General features: G+C 42.4%; 1 protein-coding gene across 2 annotated transcripts in view; it reads right to left on the bottom strand.

The window, feature by feature from the left end:
- The window catches only part of LOC311109109 (disks large-associated protein 1-like), a gene marked incomplete at both ends in the record, with an annotated part of 109,948 nt that overhangs the window by 50,174 nt on the left and 42,418 nt on the right, over window positions 1–17,356 (bottom strand). For both annotated transcript variants that reach the window (XM_084151917.1, XM_084151918.1), the window contains one exon: window positions 3,036–3,291. In XM_084151917.1, coding sequence (XP_084008043.1) covers window positions 3,036–3,291 — 256 coding nt within the window. The remainder of the gene's footprint in view (window positions 1–3,035; window positions 3,292–17,356) is intronic.

Genomic DNA, 17,356 nt, shown 5'->3' with positions numbered 1-17,356 from the left:
CGATACAATACTGTACATAATTGTTGACATCTATTTTGTATGCTATGGCTTGACGGACAAGTTCTGACAACAGCACTGTGTGACCATGTGTCAGGTTCTTTCTGAACACCTTTTACCATTCTTGTAATTCAGTGGGGAGTGAAGTCTGCTACACATACAGTATGTATCATCTCTGAAATTTGCATGGGTCTGCTTCACACCATGGCACCCTCTGCAACCTGTATGTGCACGTGTGCCAGCGCACACACGCACGTGAGAGAGAGGTAGAGAGAGAAAAAGAGAGAGACTCACACTCTAAGCCCTGCAGTAAAGAGGTCTCACCGATTTCCCAAACTCTCCTCTGCTCTCCTCTCCAACAGAGGAGGAAACAAATGTAGAAAATTAATTAGCGTGAGCGAGGACTCAGGAGGGGAGATGTGAGGAATTATAAAGTACCAGCACCATGACAGTAATCTGGGCCAATCCCCTACTCTGCCTGGCTTTTTAGTGCTTAATAATGTTATGACTGACACCCAGACTGACGATCACAGAACCAAATCAAACACCCTTCAAAGCACCGAGCACAGCTACAACCAAAGGCTCTTGTCGATAACAAACTTTGTTGCTTTTTCATTAAGCTCTCCGGGTTCACCGTGCTTCATATTTCCAGTTATCACACGATCACATGACTCAATCTGACTCCCCTAAATTGATGTGAATTAAATGGCTAACAGCTGTTGCCGCTGCTGACAGCCATCCCTCAGCACCCAGCTACCAACCACATGTGGTCCGTCTGTTTGGGGCAGGAGGTATCACCTTTAGTAACTCCAAATGAATATTGATCGACTCCCAGGCAGCTCCTAAGATATGGGTCAGACGTGTGTGTGTGGGTGCGGAGTAGGTTGTGTGTGTCTGCGCGGGTGTGTGTGTATGTGTACACTCACACTATATGTGCACATAAGTGTGCTGTCTCCACACCTGTATCTTATCATGTTTTATCTGTCTCCTGCTCCCAGACCAGCCCAGACGTCTGGCCCACCAGCAGTAAGGTTCGTGCCAATAGCACTTGTGTGATGAATGATGTCCATTATTTTATTTTCCCCCTCGCTTCCTCTTCCTCTGTGACTAGAGTTGTGTTTCCCAAATGGCACATCTAATATATAGTGCACTACCTTTGACTAGGGCCCATAGGGCTCTGGTCAAAAATAGTGCACTATGTGGGGAATAGGGTGCAATTTGGGATGCATCCTAGAGGCCGGGATGTGCTGCCCCCTATTACAAATCTTTCCTCACAGAGATCATTATTAGCCAAACAAGAAACACAAACATCAAATTGTTTTATATAAACTCAATGGTGGCGAATCTCTGGATGCCCTTACATCATACTCTTCCCACTGGCTTGAATAGAACGGAGGGTAAAATAAATCATTATCCTCCGCAGCCTTGGGAGGGAAACTCAGGGAACCAACAGAACAGAATTGTTAATGGCACTAAATTAATGTTTGTTCTGAATCACGAGGAGCACCTTAAACTTGACTGAACACGTTTTGCCATCCTTACAATTTGCGCTAAATATTTTAATTAGCTGACTGTAACCTCGTTGGCTGTGTGGAAGAAAGAAAGAACTGCCTTTTAATCTGGATAATTACACAGAGGGAGAGGGAGAGAGAGGGAGGAGAGGAAGAGAGCGCTGAGGAACATGAAAAAATTAATGCCCTCGGGCTTTGACTCACTGCATGGCTACAATGTAAGTCAGAGAAGATGGTGAATTTATAGGGAGGAAAAAATAGAGAAAGTTAACTCGGAATGCCAACACCACTTAACATCAATACTGCATGCAGCCCATCCACTAATGTTCTAGTTCAATGTTGTACTGGACGAGAGGCAGAGAGCTCAAATAAGGGCCGGACAGGAGGCCACATACAGACCCTGATCAGCAGGAACAAGCTCTTAAAGGTAGGCCCAGCAGAGATACAGACAGACACAGTTCTGCACAGAGGGCATCTAATATTTATCATATTTTAACTCTGAAGAAAAATAGGTCATATGTATTAAAATACTTATAAATAGATGTGCTGAGGCTCTGCGTATGTGTGTGTGTCATTTGCAATCACAACTCCTCTGCCTCCCGCTGAGGAGTCTACAGTATTAAAGATGTACTGTACTGTACACTCATAGAAAAACAGGGTTCCAAAAGGGTTCTTTGGTTGTCCCCATAGCAGAACCCTTTTGGGTTCCAGGTAGAACCCTTAGAACCCAAAAGGGTTCTACCTGGAACCAAAAGGGTTATTCCTGGAACCAAAAAGGGTTCTTCAAAGAGTTATCCTATGGAGAAAGCCAAAGAACCCTTTTAGGTTCCAGATAGCACCTTTTTCTCTGGGAGTGTATGGACTAAGCTGTCAGTGTATTAAGACATGCAATGCTAATCCAATTAATGTCCCTTTACATTAGTAGTCAATAGCAGTACATACTGTACATAATGCATTACATACATGTATAATACATTGTAGACATATGCACATATGGACAATGTAGGTATTCATGGTTTCTAAACTAGGCCCTAAAAAGAATGAGTGATGAAATATGTATTGTATTAAATAATTCAATTCTAATGACAACATACTCACCTAGGAGCTCACTTGGTGAAGGGCATTGGACTGAAAATGAATAAATGCAACAACCATATCCCTGTGACTAGCAAACAGTCAAATGTGGTACTGGTAACTCTAGAATTCACTCGAAAGGCACCCTGGGAAATATGCAAATAAGGTTTAAAACTATAAAGCAGGGCTATTCAATTCCGGTCCTGGATGGCCAAAACATTTCTGGTTTGATTTTTGTATGGTTCTTCAAAGAACCATCCCACTTGTGTGTGTGTGTGTGGTTCTTCAGAGACCCTAAAATGGTTCCCTTATGGCATCGCTCTCAAGAACCTTATTTGGTTCCAACTTGCACCTTTATAGTGTACAGTCAGGGTAGATAAAGTTTTAGTTGTATCACTATGGCCCGTAGTGTGTGTGTGTGTGTGTGTGTGTGTGTGTGTGTGTGTGACTGACCTGTGCTGCTCTGGATGGTCCTGACGGTGGTGGTCCGGGGGGCTGAGATAGCCCTCATGTTGCCCCCCACCATGGTGACCCTGTCCTCCTCGTCTTGGGAGCAGCCCTTCTCGATGGCACGGACATAGCTGTGACTGCGCATACGGAAACAGCCTGACATGGGGAGGTCCAAGGCATCCACCGCCTGAGACTCCATCTCACTGAAAACGGACTCACACACTGCCTCAATCTGCCCGTTCACCTCCACCTCGCTCACCTGCAGGGGGCGACACCGTGCGCACACACGCACACACGACATTCAGACCGGCCCGGGGGGGGGATGGAGGGGAGGGGACGGGGGGGTGTAAACGGGAAACAGGTTAGAGAAACCTAGGCCAACATCACCAGACTGGAGCTATGTACACAAGGGTTTAAAGTATATTCAGTGATAAGTATAATCAGTGAAGGCACAAAGACACTTGCAATCAATCCAAAAGAAAACTATGAGGTGCAGAGGGGAGGAAAGTTGTGGGGTAAAAGTTCACGGGCCATCCGTGTGCAGTGCTACAGGGGTGTGTTGGCAATACACATGTCTACAGGAGGGAAGACTCACAACTCGTTGAAATGAGTGCCACAACATTGTAGAACTAAGCTAAGGGAAAGGGTGTGTAGTGATCGTATTGGAATGAATATGTCTTCATAGTCCCCAACAGGACTCCACAGATAGCACAGAAACCTAAAGTCTCTAAGATCTCTAGCCTAATATACTTTTTTATTTACATTTTAGTCATTTTAGCAGACGCTCTTATCCAGAGTGACTTACAGTTAAGTGAGTGCATACATTTTTCATACTGGCCCCCCGTGGGAACCGAACCCACAACCCTGGCGTTGCAAGCGCCATGCTCTACCAACTGAGCTACACAGGAGAAAATAGGGTAGGCAAGGCAAGTCAGTTTTCACGATTTCTGGCATATCATCAAAATAAATTCATCACAGCACGTTTTTGGACTCCTTCAGCAGTTTTTGCCTGATTAAGTAGAATACTATTGGAAATTGACGTTGAAAGTTCCATTTACAGTGGGGAAAAAAAGTATTTAGTCAGCCACCAATTGTGCAAGTTCTCCCACTTAAAAAGATGAGAGAGGCCTGTAATTTTCATCATAGGTACACGTCAACTATGACAGACAAATTGAGGAAAAAAAATCCAGAAAATCCCATAGTAGGATTTTTAATGAATTTATTTGCAAATTATGGTGGAAAATAAGTATTTGGTCACCTACAAACAAGCAAGATTTCTGGCTCTCACAGACCTGTAACTTCTTCTTTCAGAGGCTCCTCTGTCCTCCACTCGTTACCTGTATTAATGGCACCTGTTTGAACTTGTTATCAGTATAAAATACACCTGTCCACAACCTCAAACAGTCACACTCCAAACTCCACAATGGCCAAGACCAAAGAGCTGTCAAAGGACACCAAAAACAAAATTGTAGACCTGCACCAGGCTGGGAAGACTGAATCTGCAATAGGTAAGCAGCTTGGTTTGAAGAAATCAACTGTGGGAGCAATTATTAGGAAATGGAAGACATACAAGACCACTGATAATCTCCCTCGATCTGGGGCTCCACGCAAGATCTCACCCCGTGGGGTCAAAATGATCACAAGAACGGTGAGCAAAAATCACAGAACCACACGGGGGGACCTAGTGAATGACCTGCAGAGAGCTGGGACCAAAGTAACAAAGCCAACCATCAGTAACACACTACGCCGCCAGGGACTCAAATCCTGCAGTGCGAGACGTGTCCCCCTGCTTAAGCCAGTACATGTCCAGGCCCGTCTGAAGTGCATTTGGATGATCCAGAAGAGGATTGGGAGAATGTCATATGGTCAGATGAAACCAAAATATAACTTTTTGGTAAAAACTCAACTCGTCATGTTTGGAGGACAAAGAATGCTGAGTTGCATCCAAAGAACACCATACCTACTGTGAAGCATGGGGTTGGAAACATCATGCTTTGGGGCTGTTTTTCTGCAAAGGGACCAGGACGACTGATCCGTGTAAAGGAAAGAATGAATGGGGCCATGTATCGTGAGATTTTGAGTGAAACCCTCCTTCCATCAGCAAGGGCATTGAAGATGAAACGTGGCTGGGTCTTTCAGCATGACAATGATCCCAAACACACCGCCCGGGCAACGAAGGAGTGGCTTCGTAAGAAGCATTTCAAGGTCCTGGAGTGGCCTAGCCAGTCTCCAGATCTCAACCCCATAGAAAATTGGGGAGGGTTGTGTGTTTTTTGGGGGAGGTCTACCCCTGGGGTTGGTGATAGAGGGGAGGTACGTGCCTCGATGTTGGCTCCCTCTGCTGGGAGTACCCGGGCTGGGCACCCCAATGCTGATCGCACCAATTAGGGGCAATTAGGGGAGAGTGCCAACCAGCCGTGCAGGCACCATAAATGGAGCACCGCGGGAGAGAAAAAAAGAGAGGCAGGCAGTGAGCCGAGAGAGGGGAACAAAACCGAATACGAGGAGGTGGCCCTAAGTTATTTTGTTGTTACGTTTATTTTATGTTGCCCAGTAAAGGTGTGTTTTCTGACTGGAACCTCCCTGTCTCTGTGTCCATCTCTGTGCGTTCAAACCCAACATCCCACGGTTTAACACCCATGGTTTACATTCGCTCCTCTGCTTGTATTTTCCCTATAAACAATGGCTTGACTTACTTTTGATATTACCCTAATAGAGTTCAGAAACATTTGTGAAGGGGTTTGGTATGGTGTGGCTATTATTAAGATTTAGCTACTGCAGGCCTATGATATGAAGGCAGTGGGCCCCGGCTCTCCAACTGACTCCGACAGTTGAACTTGAGGTGAGGAAGACTGATTCAGGCTTAACAGAGTTACTCCTATAATCGAACAATATAATCCTTATCTTTATACAAAATATTCAGATCAAAGATGAACGAATTACCCTCCTTCTGTACATCTATATCTGTATAGCAGACGCAGTAGCCATCTGACATAGAAATGCATGTCGGTGTCATAGCATGCCACCAGCATATCTCTATCTCTCTGAGGTCAGGCCTAAGCTTCTCTTCCTTTATATAGGCTATATATACAGTATCTATTTATTAAAAAATGAATATCATACAGTGGACATTTGATGCATTTAGTGCTCAAATCGCTGACAGCTGAACCATGAGGTGGACAATTATTGTTTTAGGAAAGTAGCCTAAACTACCCCCCACAAAAACAATAGGCTATAAAGTTTTGCATATGCTACACATCGAAACACAAGGAATAGCGTTTTTGTAATTTGTTATAGGCTGTTTTTAAGGACATGTAAATGTGGCTCATTTGGCCAACATCCCTCGTTTATTGATGGTGCTGGCTGCGCCAGGTTGGATCTGAATGCATATGGGTGTCCGTAAAATTTCTCAAATGTCAGGTAAATCCTGTCATGTTGTCCGGTGCCAGATTTTCCTAATGTCTGAAATGGCATATTTTATTATTATTATTATACTTTTCTTCCACTTACGGCACCTACTACTCCCAGGTGGCCTCCCTTCACAGTGCTAACAGGTGTGTTCAGGGTGGTATTGCCACAAGTATATTTTTTACCCTGTTTTCTCCCTGAATTAGGTCCCTTGGCTCATCTCCGCAGCTCCTCAATGGGCTCGGGAGAGGTGCGAGTCATTCATCCTCTGAAATATAACCCGCCTGGCCGCCTATTTATATATATATATATATTTTTTTGCCCCCATTTTCAATCTTGTCTGATCGCTGCAACTCCCCAACGGGCTCGGGAGGCGAAGGTCAAGTCATGTGTCCTCCAAAACCTGACCTGCCAAACCACGCTTCTTAACACCCGCCCGCTTAACCCGGAACTAAAAAACCACATGAAAACTGGAGATATTTTTTTTACATTACTGTTTAGAGGACAACCTGCAGAAGACAGTCAGCTACATTTCAGTGTTGGATTTTGATACGGGGTCACCAAAAAAGAAAGAAAAAAGCAACACTGTTTTGTCAATCTCTCATATCAATATCACATTGAAATCAATTACAAGAGAGGGGGGATGAGGTTGCACATCCTGTTAAAACTAACAGCTTAAAAACCACAAAGAATCTGTGAATAATTTGTATATCACTGGTAGAAGACAATTTGTAGAAAAAAAAGTGTTGCATTTTGTTTGAAGTGGGTTACCAACGCAACACTTTTTTGTTATTCACTCATATCGATTACACGTTAAAATCACTGTAATAGGGCCAATTGTTTTGGTTGTATGAGCTGTTAATTTTTTGCCTGATTCCATTTTTCCTCCGTTTCTTTCAGGTTTTCGCTCTCTCGCTTTTTAATAGAAAAACAACTCAATTGTATGTCCTCAATAATCTTTCTGGGTGTAGTTACCCTTTAATTCCAGTGTGCACCTTGCAAGAGGCTGCTGTTTAGCTGTGTTTTTGATGGTATAGTTTGCAAAAGAAATACCCACTAGAGTGATGCAAATAATCATGATATCATTCTGGCAGGTAAGCATAGACTACTTGTAATTAACATTTAATTGACAAGGTTTTTGGGAAAGCCTTTTCATTAGCATCATCGCTAATGGCTACACAAAGTGGTAGACGCATACACCGCACACACACACACAGACAGGGCATTCTCATTGCCTCTTCAGAAAGTTGCAGGAAATACGAATCACTGATGCATTCTGTTAATGTCTTTTGATAAACTTGAGCAAATTAATACATTTTCAATCCATTTAGTTGATTTCCTACTATGTTCAATAAATGTTTTAATATTGTTGAATTCCATTTTAATGTCTGGATTCCATTATTCCGTCTGAGTTCTCCACATCGCAGAGTATTTAGGGCCCTAGCTTCGTCAAGAACCATATGGACAACTCTTCAGCAAAATGTGTCCTTCCCGGTCTGAAAACAGTGACAAACATAACACGTAGCGCCAACGGGCATGTGGGGGGAGGGTTTTTAAATGTAACATTCAATCAACAGCGGACCATTCAAACCGTTTTTGCAACACACAATTCTCCAGCCCTCCAAGGGAGGCGTGACAGAGACGTTATTTGGAGGTATGGTAACGTGAGACTAATAGGGCCCTAATTATACAAAGACCACATGGAAACTTGGAATAAGTATATACTGTATGATTGGTTAGAGGAGAATTTGTAGAAGGCTTTTAGCTATATCCTCCTGAGACTCAGCAATTCATTTTTGTCCTCTCTAGTGGACATCAGTTCTTGGTCCGTATCTCTGAGGCCATACAAGTCACTGAATTACGTCCTGTTGTCCCGTTGAGAGGACATTCTGGGCCTTTCAATGATATCACTTGTGTGGGGGTGTGACCTTGACAACTGTATCTTCCTGGTTCATATAAATATGTCTGCTGTCAAAATTAGCACATTTTATGAAATTTTGAAAATAAGTATGTAATTATTAATTATAGTTTTTGTGAGATTGATATTCAAATAGTTTCTAGTAAGTGGATATCTCAGGAATAGTTAAGTGAATTGTCAGGACTGTGTTCTTTTAACATTAAATAATAGCTAAATAAGGAGGCTATCAATAAAAGGATGCCGCAACTATGTTTTTCACCTACAGTAACTATTGACTGTAATGTAAATTGTTTCATATTTACGTCCTAATGACCACTACAGAGGAACATTTTGCATTTTTCTTTTTACCCCAAACACTTAAGTTATGTAAAAAATTAATAATCCCAACCTTTTTTTGGGGGGGGGACTCCTCCCAAAAAAAGGAGATTGGGAGATTGCCATCACGGAAAAGGGAACAAACCACTTTTTCTGTTAGTTAACTTCAACGAATCAAGACACACCATAGGATATCAGCAGTGACAACAGTTGGCTGCCATTTAAGTGATAGTTTGACTGTCAAATCCGTATATTGGTGTGTGGCCAGTGACCTTTATATAGAGACATCCCCGGATTCGCCATGCCAAAAATATATAAATAAATAAAAGTCCTGTGTGCCCCAGCGCATATGACAAAATCAACATTACAAAACCAAAGATATTAATCTGTTTTAATCAATTGATCTTGTGCAATTGTGTTGACTATAAACGTTTAAACTAACATCACCAATCTGAGGAAAGAAAGGATGTGTAATACCCCACCCCTCCCCCAATTCGATGTGGTCAAAACACCAGCTCAGAAAGGGGATTCATCAGAGAAAATGAATTTACCCCAGTCCTCAGCAGTCCAATCCCTGTACCTTTTGCAGAATATCAGTCTGTCCCTGATGTTTTTCCTGGAGAGAAGTGGCTTCCTCACTGCCCTTCTTGACACCAGGCCATCCTCCAAAAGTATTCGCCTCACTGTGCGTGCAGATGCAATCACACCTGCCTGCTGCCATTCTTGAGCAAGCTCTGCACTGGTGGTGCCCCGATCCCGCAGCTGAATCAACTTTAGGAAACGGTCCTGGCGCTTGCTGGACTTTCTTGGGCGCCCTGAAGCCTTCTTCACAACAATTGAACCTCTCTCCTTGAAGTTCTTGATGATCCGATAAATGGTTGATTTAGGTGCAATCTTACTAGCAGCAATATCCTTGCCTGTGAATCCCTTTTTGTGCAAAGCAATGATGATGGCACATGTTTCCTTGCAGGTAACCATGGTTAACAGAGGAAGAACAATGATTTCAAGCACCACCCTCATTTTAAAGCTTCCAGTCAGTTATTCTAACTCAATCAGCCTGACAGAGTGATCTCCAGCCTTGTCCTCGTCAACACTCTCACCTGTGTTAACGAGAGAATCACTGATATGATGTCAGCTGGTCCTTTTGTGGCAGGGCTGAAATGCAGTGGAAATGTTTTTTGGGGATTAAGTTCATTTTCATGGCAAAGAGGGACTTTGCAATTAATTACAATTCATCTGATCACTCTTCATAACATTCTGGAGTATATGCAAATTGCAATCAGAAAACCTGAGGCAGCAGACTTTGTGAAAATTAATATTTGTGTCATTCTCAAAACTTTTGACCACGACTGTAGGGTGCCAGCAAATATAATTACAAGTTTACCCTATTCATCTATGGCACAGATACTTAAATGTTTCCCCTTTCATCTGTATCTGGTGTTAGCTAGTTACTGGCTAGCCAGGCCATCAGCCAGCATGGAACCAAAGGGTGGGAAGGGTTGTTCAAAACTCTGACGCAGTTGTCATGTCAACACATCCGTCAGTGCTGCTTTGACCTGTATCACAAGAGCGGTACAAGAGGGACAAGGTGGCAGGTGCGCCTAAATGGATGTCGGACTTTGAAATGGAGTCAGGGGAACCCATGGAGGTCACTAAGAAGGCGGGTAGAAGAAAAAAAAGAAGAAGAAAGTGGAACATATTAGTAAATATAGAGTACCGCAGAAGGAAATTGAACATGGCGAGAGTGAGGATGAATGAACTGCGGTGGCAGGTGCGGTGAAGGCCGCAGAGTGTGAGTCTCGTCCCAATGGTTATAATGATGATTTTAGATCTATATGTGGTGTCAGGTTGGGTGGAGAAGAGGTTGGGGAATGTTGGGTCGGTGGAAGTGTTTGTTTGCGTTTCTGCCGTCCAGAGGGAGCATGTGCTCCGCACCACATGACTGGGGACTTGCTTTCCTCTCCGGAGCAGGGCACTGTTGAAAGGAGTGATAACTGGAGTGGCGTTAAGTGTTGAGGAGGGTCAACTGAAGTTGAAGATTCCCGGGGTCTGTGATGCCCGCCGTTTGGTGCGACGCAGACCCGGTGGAGAGCATGGTGAAACAAAGAAGACACCGTCTGTCCTGCTGAGTTTTGACGCAGAGTCTTTACCAGATAAAGTCAAGTTAGGATGTGTCAGTTATCCTGCGATAGCTTTTGAGTGAAACGCATTACCGTGTTTTAGGTGTCAAGCTTATGGTCCTGTGGCAGCAGTGTGTAGGAGGGAGAGTCCTAGATGTGTGAAGGAGGACATGAGACAAAATAATGTGTAGTACCGGTGGACAAAGTTGTGTGTGTAAACTGTAGGGGTACCCATGGTGTTGGAGTTTAGATGTGTACGGTGAGAGAAAGGCAGGTTGATGTTGCCAGGATCAGAGTAGTGCAGAAGGTGTCGTATGCTGAGGCTGTGAAGAGAGTAGTAGAAGAAAATGAGTCCAGGGCAGAGCGTGTGAGCGGAGTTAAGCGGTCGGAAATCCCACTCATCACTCATGGAGTGGTGCACAACTCCACTTCCTTTCCAACTGCTCCGCTAAAAACCGCTCTGTGCTCATGTAGTAGTGTGATGTTGTTCTCTAGATTATGCACCAAGTTGCACACAAGGACAGTTCAAGTAGGCCAGGTCAAGAGGGGATGTTAATAAGTTAATAATAATAATAATAATAATAATAATAATAATTCAATGTGTTTTCTTTATTTAATTACAGCTGCATAGCTAATGTTATTTTTCACTGTACATTTTTTTTATATATATCTACAGTGAGGGGAAAAAGTATTTGATCCCCTGCTGATTTTGTATGTTTGCCAACTGACAAAGAAATGATCAGTCTATAATTTTAATGGTAGGTTTATTTGAACAGTGAGAGACAGAATAACAAATAAAAAATCAAGAAAAACGCATGTCAACATTTAAATAAATTGATTTGCATTTTAATTAGGGAAATAAGTATTTGACCCCCTCTCAATCAGAAAGATTTCTGGCTCCCAGGTGTCTTTTATATAGGTAACAAGCTGAGATTAGGAGCACACTCTTAAAGGGAGTGCTCCTAATCTCAGTTTGTTACCTGTAGAAAAGACACCTGTCCACAGAAGCAATCAATCAATCAGATTCCAAACTCTCCACCATGGCCAAGACCAAAGAGCTCTCCAAGGATGTCGGGGACAAGATTGTAGACCTACACAAGGCTGGAATGGGCTACAACACCATCGCCAAGCAGCTTGGTGAGAAGGTGACAACAGTTGGTGCGATTATTTGCAAATGGAAGAAACACAAAAGTCCTGTCAATCTCCCTCGGCCTGGGGCTCCATGCAAGATCTCACCTCGTGGAGTTGCAATGATCATGAGAACGGTGAGGAATCAGCCCAGAACTACACGGGAGGATCTTGTCAATGATCTCAAGGCAGCTGGGACCATAGTCACCAAGAAAACAATTGGTAACACACTACGCCGTGAAGGACTGAAATCCTGCAGCGCCCGCAAGGCCCCCCCATATACAGGGCTGTCTGAAGTTTGCCAATGAACATCTGAATGATTCAGAAGAGAACTGGGTGAAAGTGCTGTGGTCAGATGAGACCAAAATCGAGCTCTTTGGCATCAACTCAACTCGCCGTGTTTGGAGGAGGAGGAATGCTGCCTATGACCCCAAGAACACCATCCCCACCGTCAAACATTGAGGTGGAAACATTATGCTTTGGGGGTGTTTTTCTGCTAAGGGGACAGGACAACTTCACCGCATCAAAGGGACGATGGACGGGGCCATGTACCGTCAAATCTTGGGTGAGAACCTCCTTCCCTCAGCCAGGGCATTGAAAATGGGTCATGGATGGGTATTCCAGCATGACAATGACCCAAAATATACGGCCAAGGCAACAAAGGAGTGGCTCAAGAAGAAGCATATTAAGGTTCTGGAGTGGCCTAGCCAGTCTCCAGACCTTAATCCCATAGAAAATCTGTGGAGGGATCTGAAGGTTCGAGTTGCCAAACGTCAGCCTTGAAACCTTGATGACTTGGAGAAGATCTGCAAAGAGGAGTGGAACAAAATCCCTCCTGAGATGTGTGCAAACCTGGTGGCCAACTACAAGAAACGTCTGACGTCTGTGATTGCCGACAAGGGTTTTGCCACCAAGTACTAAGTCATGTTTTGCAAAGGGGGTCAAATACTTATTTCCCTCATTAAAATGCAAATCAATTCATAACATTTTTGACATGCGTTTTTCTGGATTTTTTTGTTGTTATTCTGTCTCTCACTGTTCAAATAAACCTACCATTAAAATTATAGACTGATCATGTCTTTGTCAGTGGGCAAACGTACAAAATCAGCAGGGGATCAAATACTTTTTTCCCTCACTGTATATTGTAAATAAAACTAATTGTAAAAGTCTTGTATATTCTGGTTTGGTCCATCGCGGGTTATCTGTACTTACGTACCCTCTTATTGTTCTCTTTTGCCTGACCTTCAACTAGCAAGGTATGCTGTCCTTGGCGCCGTAATTTGTCAATATAAAACTGTGGTAAAGTTACACAAAGTGCTGTTACGCAACTATAGGTTTTGTTACAATGTGGACAATATAAAGATTTATGTTAACAACTTTCACCGAGCTCGCTAATTAGGGTACCTATTGTAACTCAGGAGTATTTGGGACAGTGTTTGAGTGAGTTTCTATGTGCTCACGCAGGTGCCCGGGAGCTGTGACTGCACCAAGGGCTAACATATTGTGTGTTGTCTCTTCGTGTGCAGGTCGAATAAAAATTATCCAACCATCAGAATTCCAGTTGTTGCAGTGTCCTAGGTAAAAGTACACAACGCAGAACGAACCAACCTATACTCACAGGAAAAAAAACTGCAGCTCCAAATTCGCTCTATTCATTATAATCACAATTTAACCAACACCCATCTATTTTTTGTGACTACCTGGACCTACCATTTGGTTTTGAAGTATTGAAACCAAACCATATGATTTGAATGAAAAGTATTTTAATAAACATGTAAGAAGCACTCATCATTTCAAATAGGCTACATGTTATATTAAACAGCATATAAACACTCTAAATAGGTCAGGAGCCAGACAGGGAGCCTAAGAAGGAATGGAAATGAATTATTTAGGCTATATTATTTCAATTATTTTAAGGCTATAGCCTTCAAAGAAATACATTGTGAAGCATTTGCGAGTACCACACAACAGGCTGGCAGGGACATAAAGGGCTCAGCATTTAACCACCATTTTGTTGTATTAAATCATTATATTCTATAAATTGCGCATATAGGCAGTGACTTACTTAGAATTCAATACAAACGAAACAAAAACTGCCTTATTAAGCTAATTCTACAGTGCCTTTGAATTCATTTTTAGAAACACAAGTTTGGCCAGTCTGTGGCTTCAGGCTCATGTGATGGTGCCCGGAGAGCAGGCCAGCAGCGGAGAATATCCTCTCCACCCCTGCAGAGCCACTGGGGATGCTAAACACCCCTTTGGCCACTCTTACCAGGCTGGGCAGAGATGCAGGGTTGTTTAAAAAAAAAATATATAGGTACTCCTGAAGGTTTTTAGGCAATATAACCCAATCAAAACAGAAAGCTCCTTGAAAGTGGGAATATGCCAGGCCTCATCACCGCACTCCCTCTCTTCCTCTTGGTCCTCATCTTTGTAAGTCACCTTGATTTCGCACCTGTGTGTTTTATCAGTTTCTTTATGAAAACATTTAGTGAACTCCATGACAGTAGTTAAAGCAAGGGGCTATAGCAGCACACAAGTAGACTACAAATGCATGCTGGCATGGGCATGCCCTGAGCTCGTGAAGTGAGCGCTACTGGAGCGACATTGGAACGGGCGAGAAGGCTGACGCTCCAGCCTTTGGCAATCTCACTCCGCGCTCCAGTCAAATTGGGCACGCTCAGCTCCAGGCCCGCTCACATATTGGTACAGGGTGAGGGATCCTAATATGTTCAATAGAGGTTAATAGAGAGTGATAGGGATAACACGCGCTTCATTAAAGTTAGTTTTTTGGCGTTCATGGCCATGGTTGTCAACTGTACCGTAGGAATGAAACATAAATCACAGAGGATAGCTGTTGTGGTGGCAGCTGCAGAGAAGTACTTGGGTGTATGAGATTTTACTGCAGAAGAGTTACAAGGTGTTTTGAATGATAGTGTCCCGTCCTCCCAGGCTGCTGGCATGGTGTAGAATCAGATAGGGCCAAAGTCGTGGAATAGTGGTGAGGTTTTTAATGGGTGTAGGGTTAGTTCTAGGGCATTTTCTTTTTTCTTTTTTTCTTTTTACAGTGTAATGAATTCATAGAATAGTAGGCTGATACACAGGCAATACAGTAGGTGGCGGCATTTATCTATAACATTTGTTTGCAGACCACCATAATATCAAATAAAAATAAGTACTGTATCACAAGTACTGTATAACTAAAATTATATAATTGATGCAATTTCAATGTTGTTTGAGTTGCTTTGTGTATCATCAAATGTACTTGAGATGATTTTACTGCAACACTGATCACTGCATCCAAGTTGCTTGACATAGGCTTTTCAAAGAGCTGTAAGTCAAGGTGAGCTCATGAATATAAGCTCCCTGCCCACTCAGCCTGTCTTTTTAAACTTCCTGGTAGTAGGCCATGAGAAGAAAAGTACATTTTCAAAAATTTGGAACATTTCTATCCAAAACAAATATTATGGGTGATATTTTAGTAACAAAAAAGGCTATTTTACATGGGAATCAGAATAACTATCCAGGACCTTTTAACGGTTGAATATTTAACCATGACCATTTTTATCTGTTTTGCCCTGTAATCATGGCCAGTTTGGAAGTCTTTGTTTAGGCCTCTAGAAGTGCAAGTGATATAAAACAACAAGTATTCATTAATATGCTGTAATATACATATATATATATATATAGCCTGCATATAGCCTGCTTGATTTAATCCCTTTTAATTACAGTAAAATACTGTAGAAATAATTGTCTTACAGTTTAATAACCCCTTTTGCTTTGGCGTCAAGTTAATATTTGAACATTTCAGTATTGTATTGGAACAGGAGCGCCAGCTAAATAACCAACATTTAAACGTAAAAATGAAAACTTGCAAAGAGCACTGGGTAATTGTCGCTGCATGGGTAATTCCAGTAATATACTGTAAATTTGATTACAGTAAAAATGTTAGTACCGTAAAATTGTTTACTGTAAAATCCATTACAGTAGCTGTACTGTAAAATAAATTACAGTAACTTACTGGCCAAGTGCTGCCAGTAATTTACTGTAAAATATACAGAAATATTTTAAAGTGTAGAATGCTAGTAAATGAAGCAAACAGATTTTTTCTATAATATAATAAATACACAACAACACCAAAAGTATGTGGACACCTGCTCGTCGAACATCTCATTCCAAATGTTTTTGAGTGTTTTTATTTTTGTAATTTTTTTAATTGTATGATATTTTTTGGTATTCTGTCTTAAAACTGCATTGTTGTTTAAGGGCTTGTAAGTAAGCATTTCACTGTAAGGTCTACACCTGTTGTATTCAGCGCATGTGACAAATAACATTTTATTTCATTTGATTGGATTCATCACTCCAGAGAAAGCGTTTCCACTGCTCCAGAGTCCAACTGCCACAACACCACTCCAGCCGACGCTTGGCATTGCGCATGGTGATCTTAGGCTTGTGTGCCTGTTTCTCAAATTAGACACTCGTGTATTTGTCCTCTTGCTCAGTGGGGCCTCCCACTCCTCTTTCTATTCTGGTTAGAGCCAGTTTGCGCTGTTCTGTGAAGGGAGTAGTACACAGCGTTGTACGAGATCTTCAGTTTCTTGGCAATTTCTCGCATAGAATAGCCTTCATTTCTCAGAACAAGAATAGACTGACGAGTTTCAGAAGAAAGTTATTTGTTTCTGGCCATTTTGAGCCTGTAATCGAACCCACAATTGCTGATGCTCCAGATACTCAACTAGTCTCAAGAAGGCCAGTTTTATTGCTTCTTTAATCAGCACAACTGTTTTCAGCTGTGCTAACATAATTGCAAAAGGGTTTTCTAATGATCAATTAGCCTTTTAAAATGATCAACTTGGATTAGCAAACACAACCTGCCATTGGAACACAGGACTGATGGTTGCTGAAAATGGGCCTCTTTACGCCTATGTAGATATTCCATAAAAAAATCTGCCGTTTCCAGCTCCAATAGCCATTTACAACATTAACAATGTCTACACTGTATTTCTGATCAATTTGATGTTATTTTAATGGGCCAAAAAAAATGATTTTCTTTCGAAAACAAGGACATTTCTAAGTGACCCCAAACTTTTGAACGGTAGTGTATATATATATATATAAAATTATCTTACGCACAATTTAACCAGGCACTGTGCAGCAGCCCGTTCATTCGACTTCCCTAGTATGGCAGATGTTGGGTAACTGGGAGAATTGTGACTGGGGGTTTGGACTGTCTCGTCCTCTGAATGCTAGACTATGAAAAGCCAACTGACATGTACTCCTGAGGTGCTGACCTGTTGCACCCTCTACATCCACTGTGATTATTATTTGACCCTGGTGGTCATCTATGAACGTTTGAATATCTTGAAGAACGATCTTGCCTTAATGGCCATGCACTCTTATAATCTCCACCCGGCACAGCCAGAAGAGGACTGGCC

The sequence above is a fragment of the Coregonus lavaretus genome (assembly GCF_964263955.1).
Source record: "Coregonus lavaretus genome assembly, chromosome: 34".
NCBI classification, from domain to species: domain Eukaryota; kingdom Metazoa; phylum Chordata; class Actinopteri; order Salmoniformes; family Salmonidae; genus Coregonus; species Coregonus lavaretus.
Note: the sequence above shows the minus strand (reverse complement) of the source record. Positions and strands in the feature narration are given on the sequence as shown.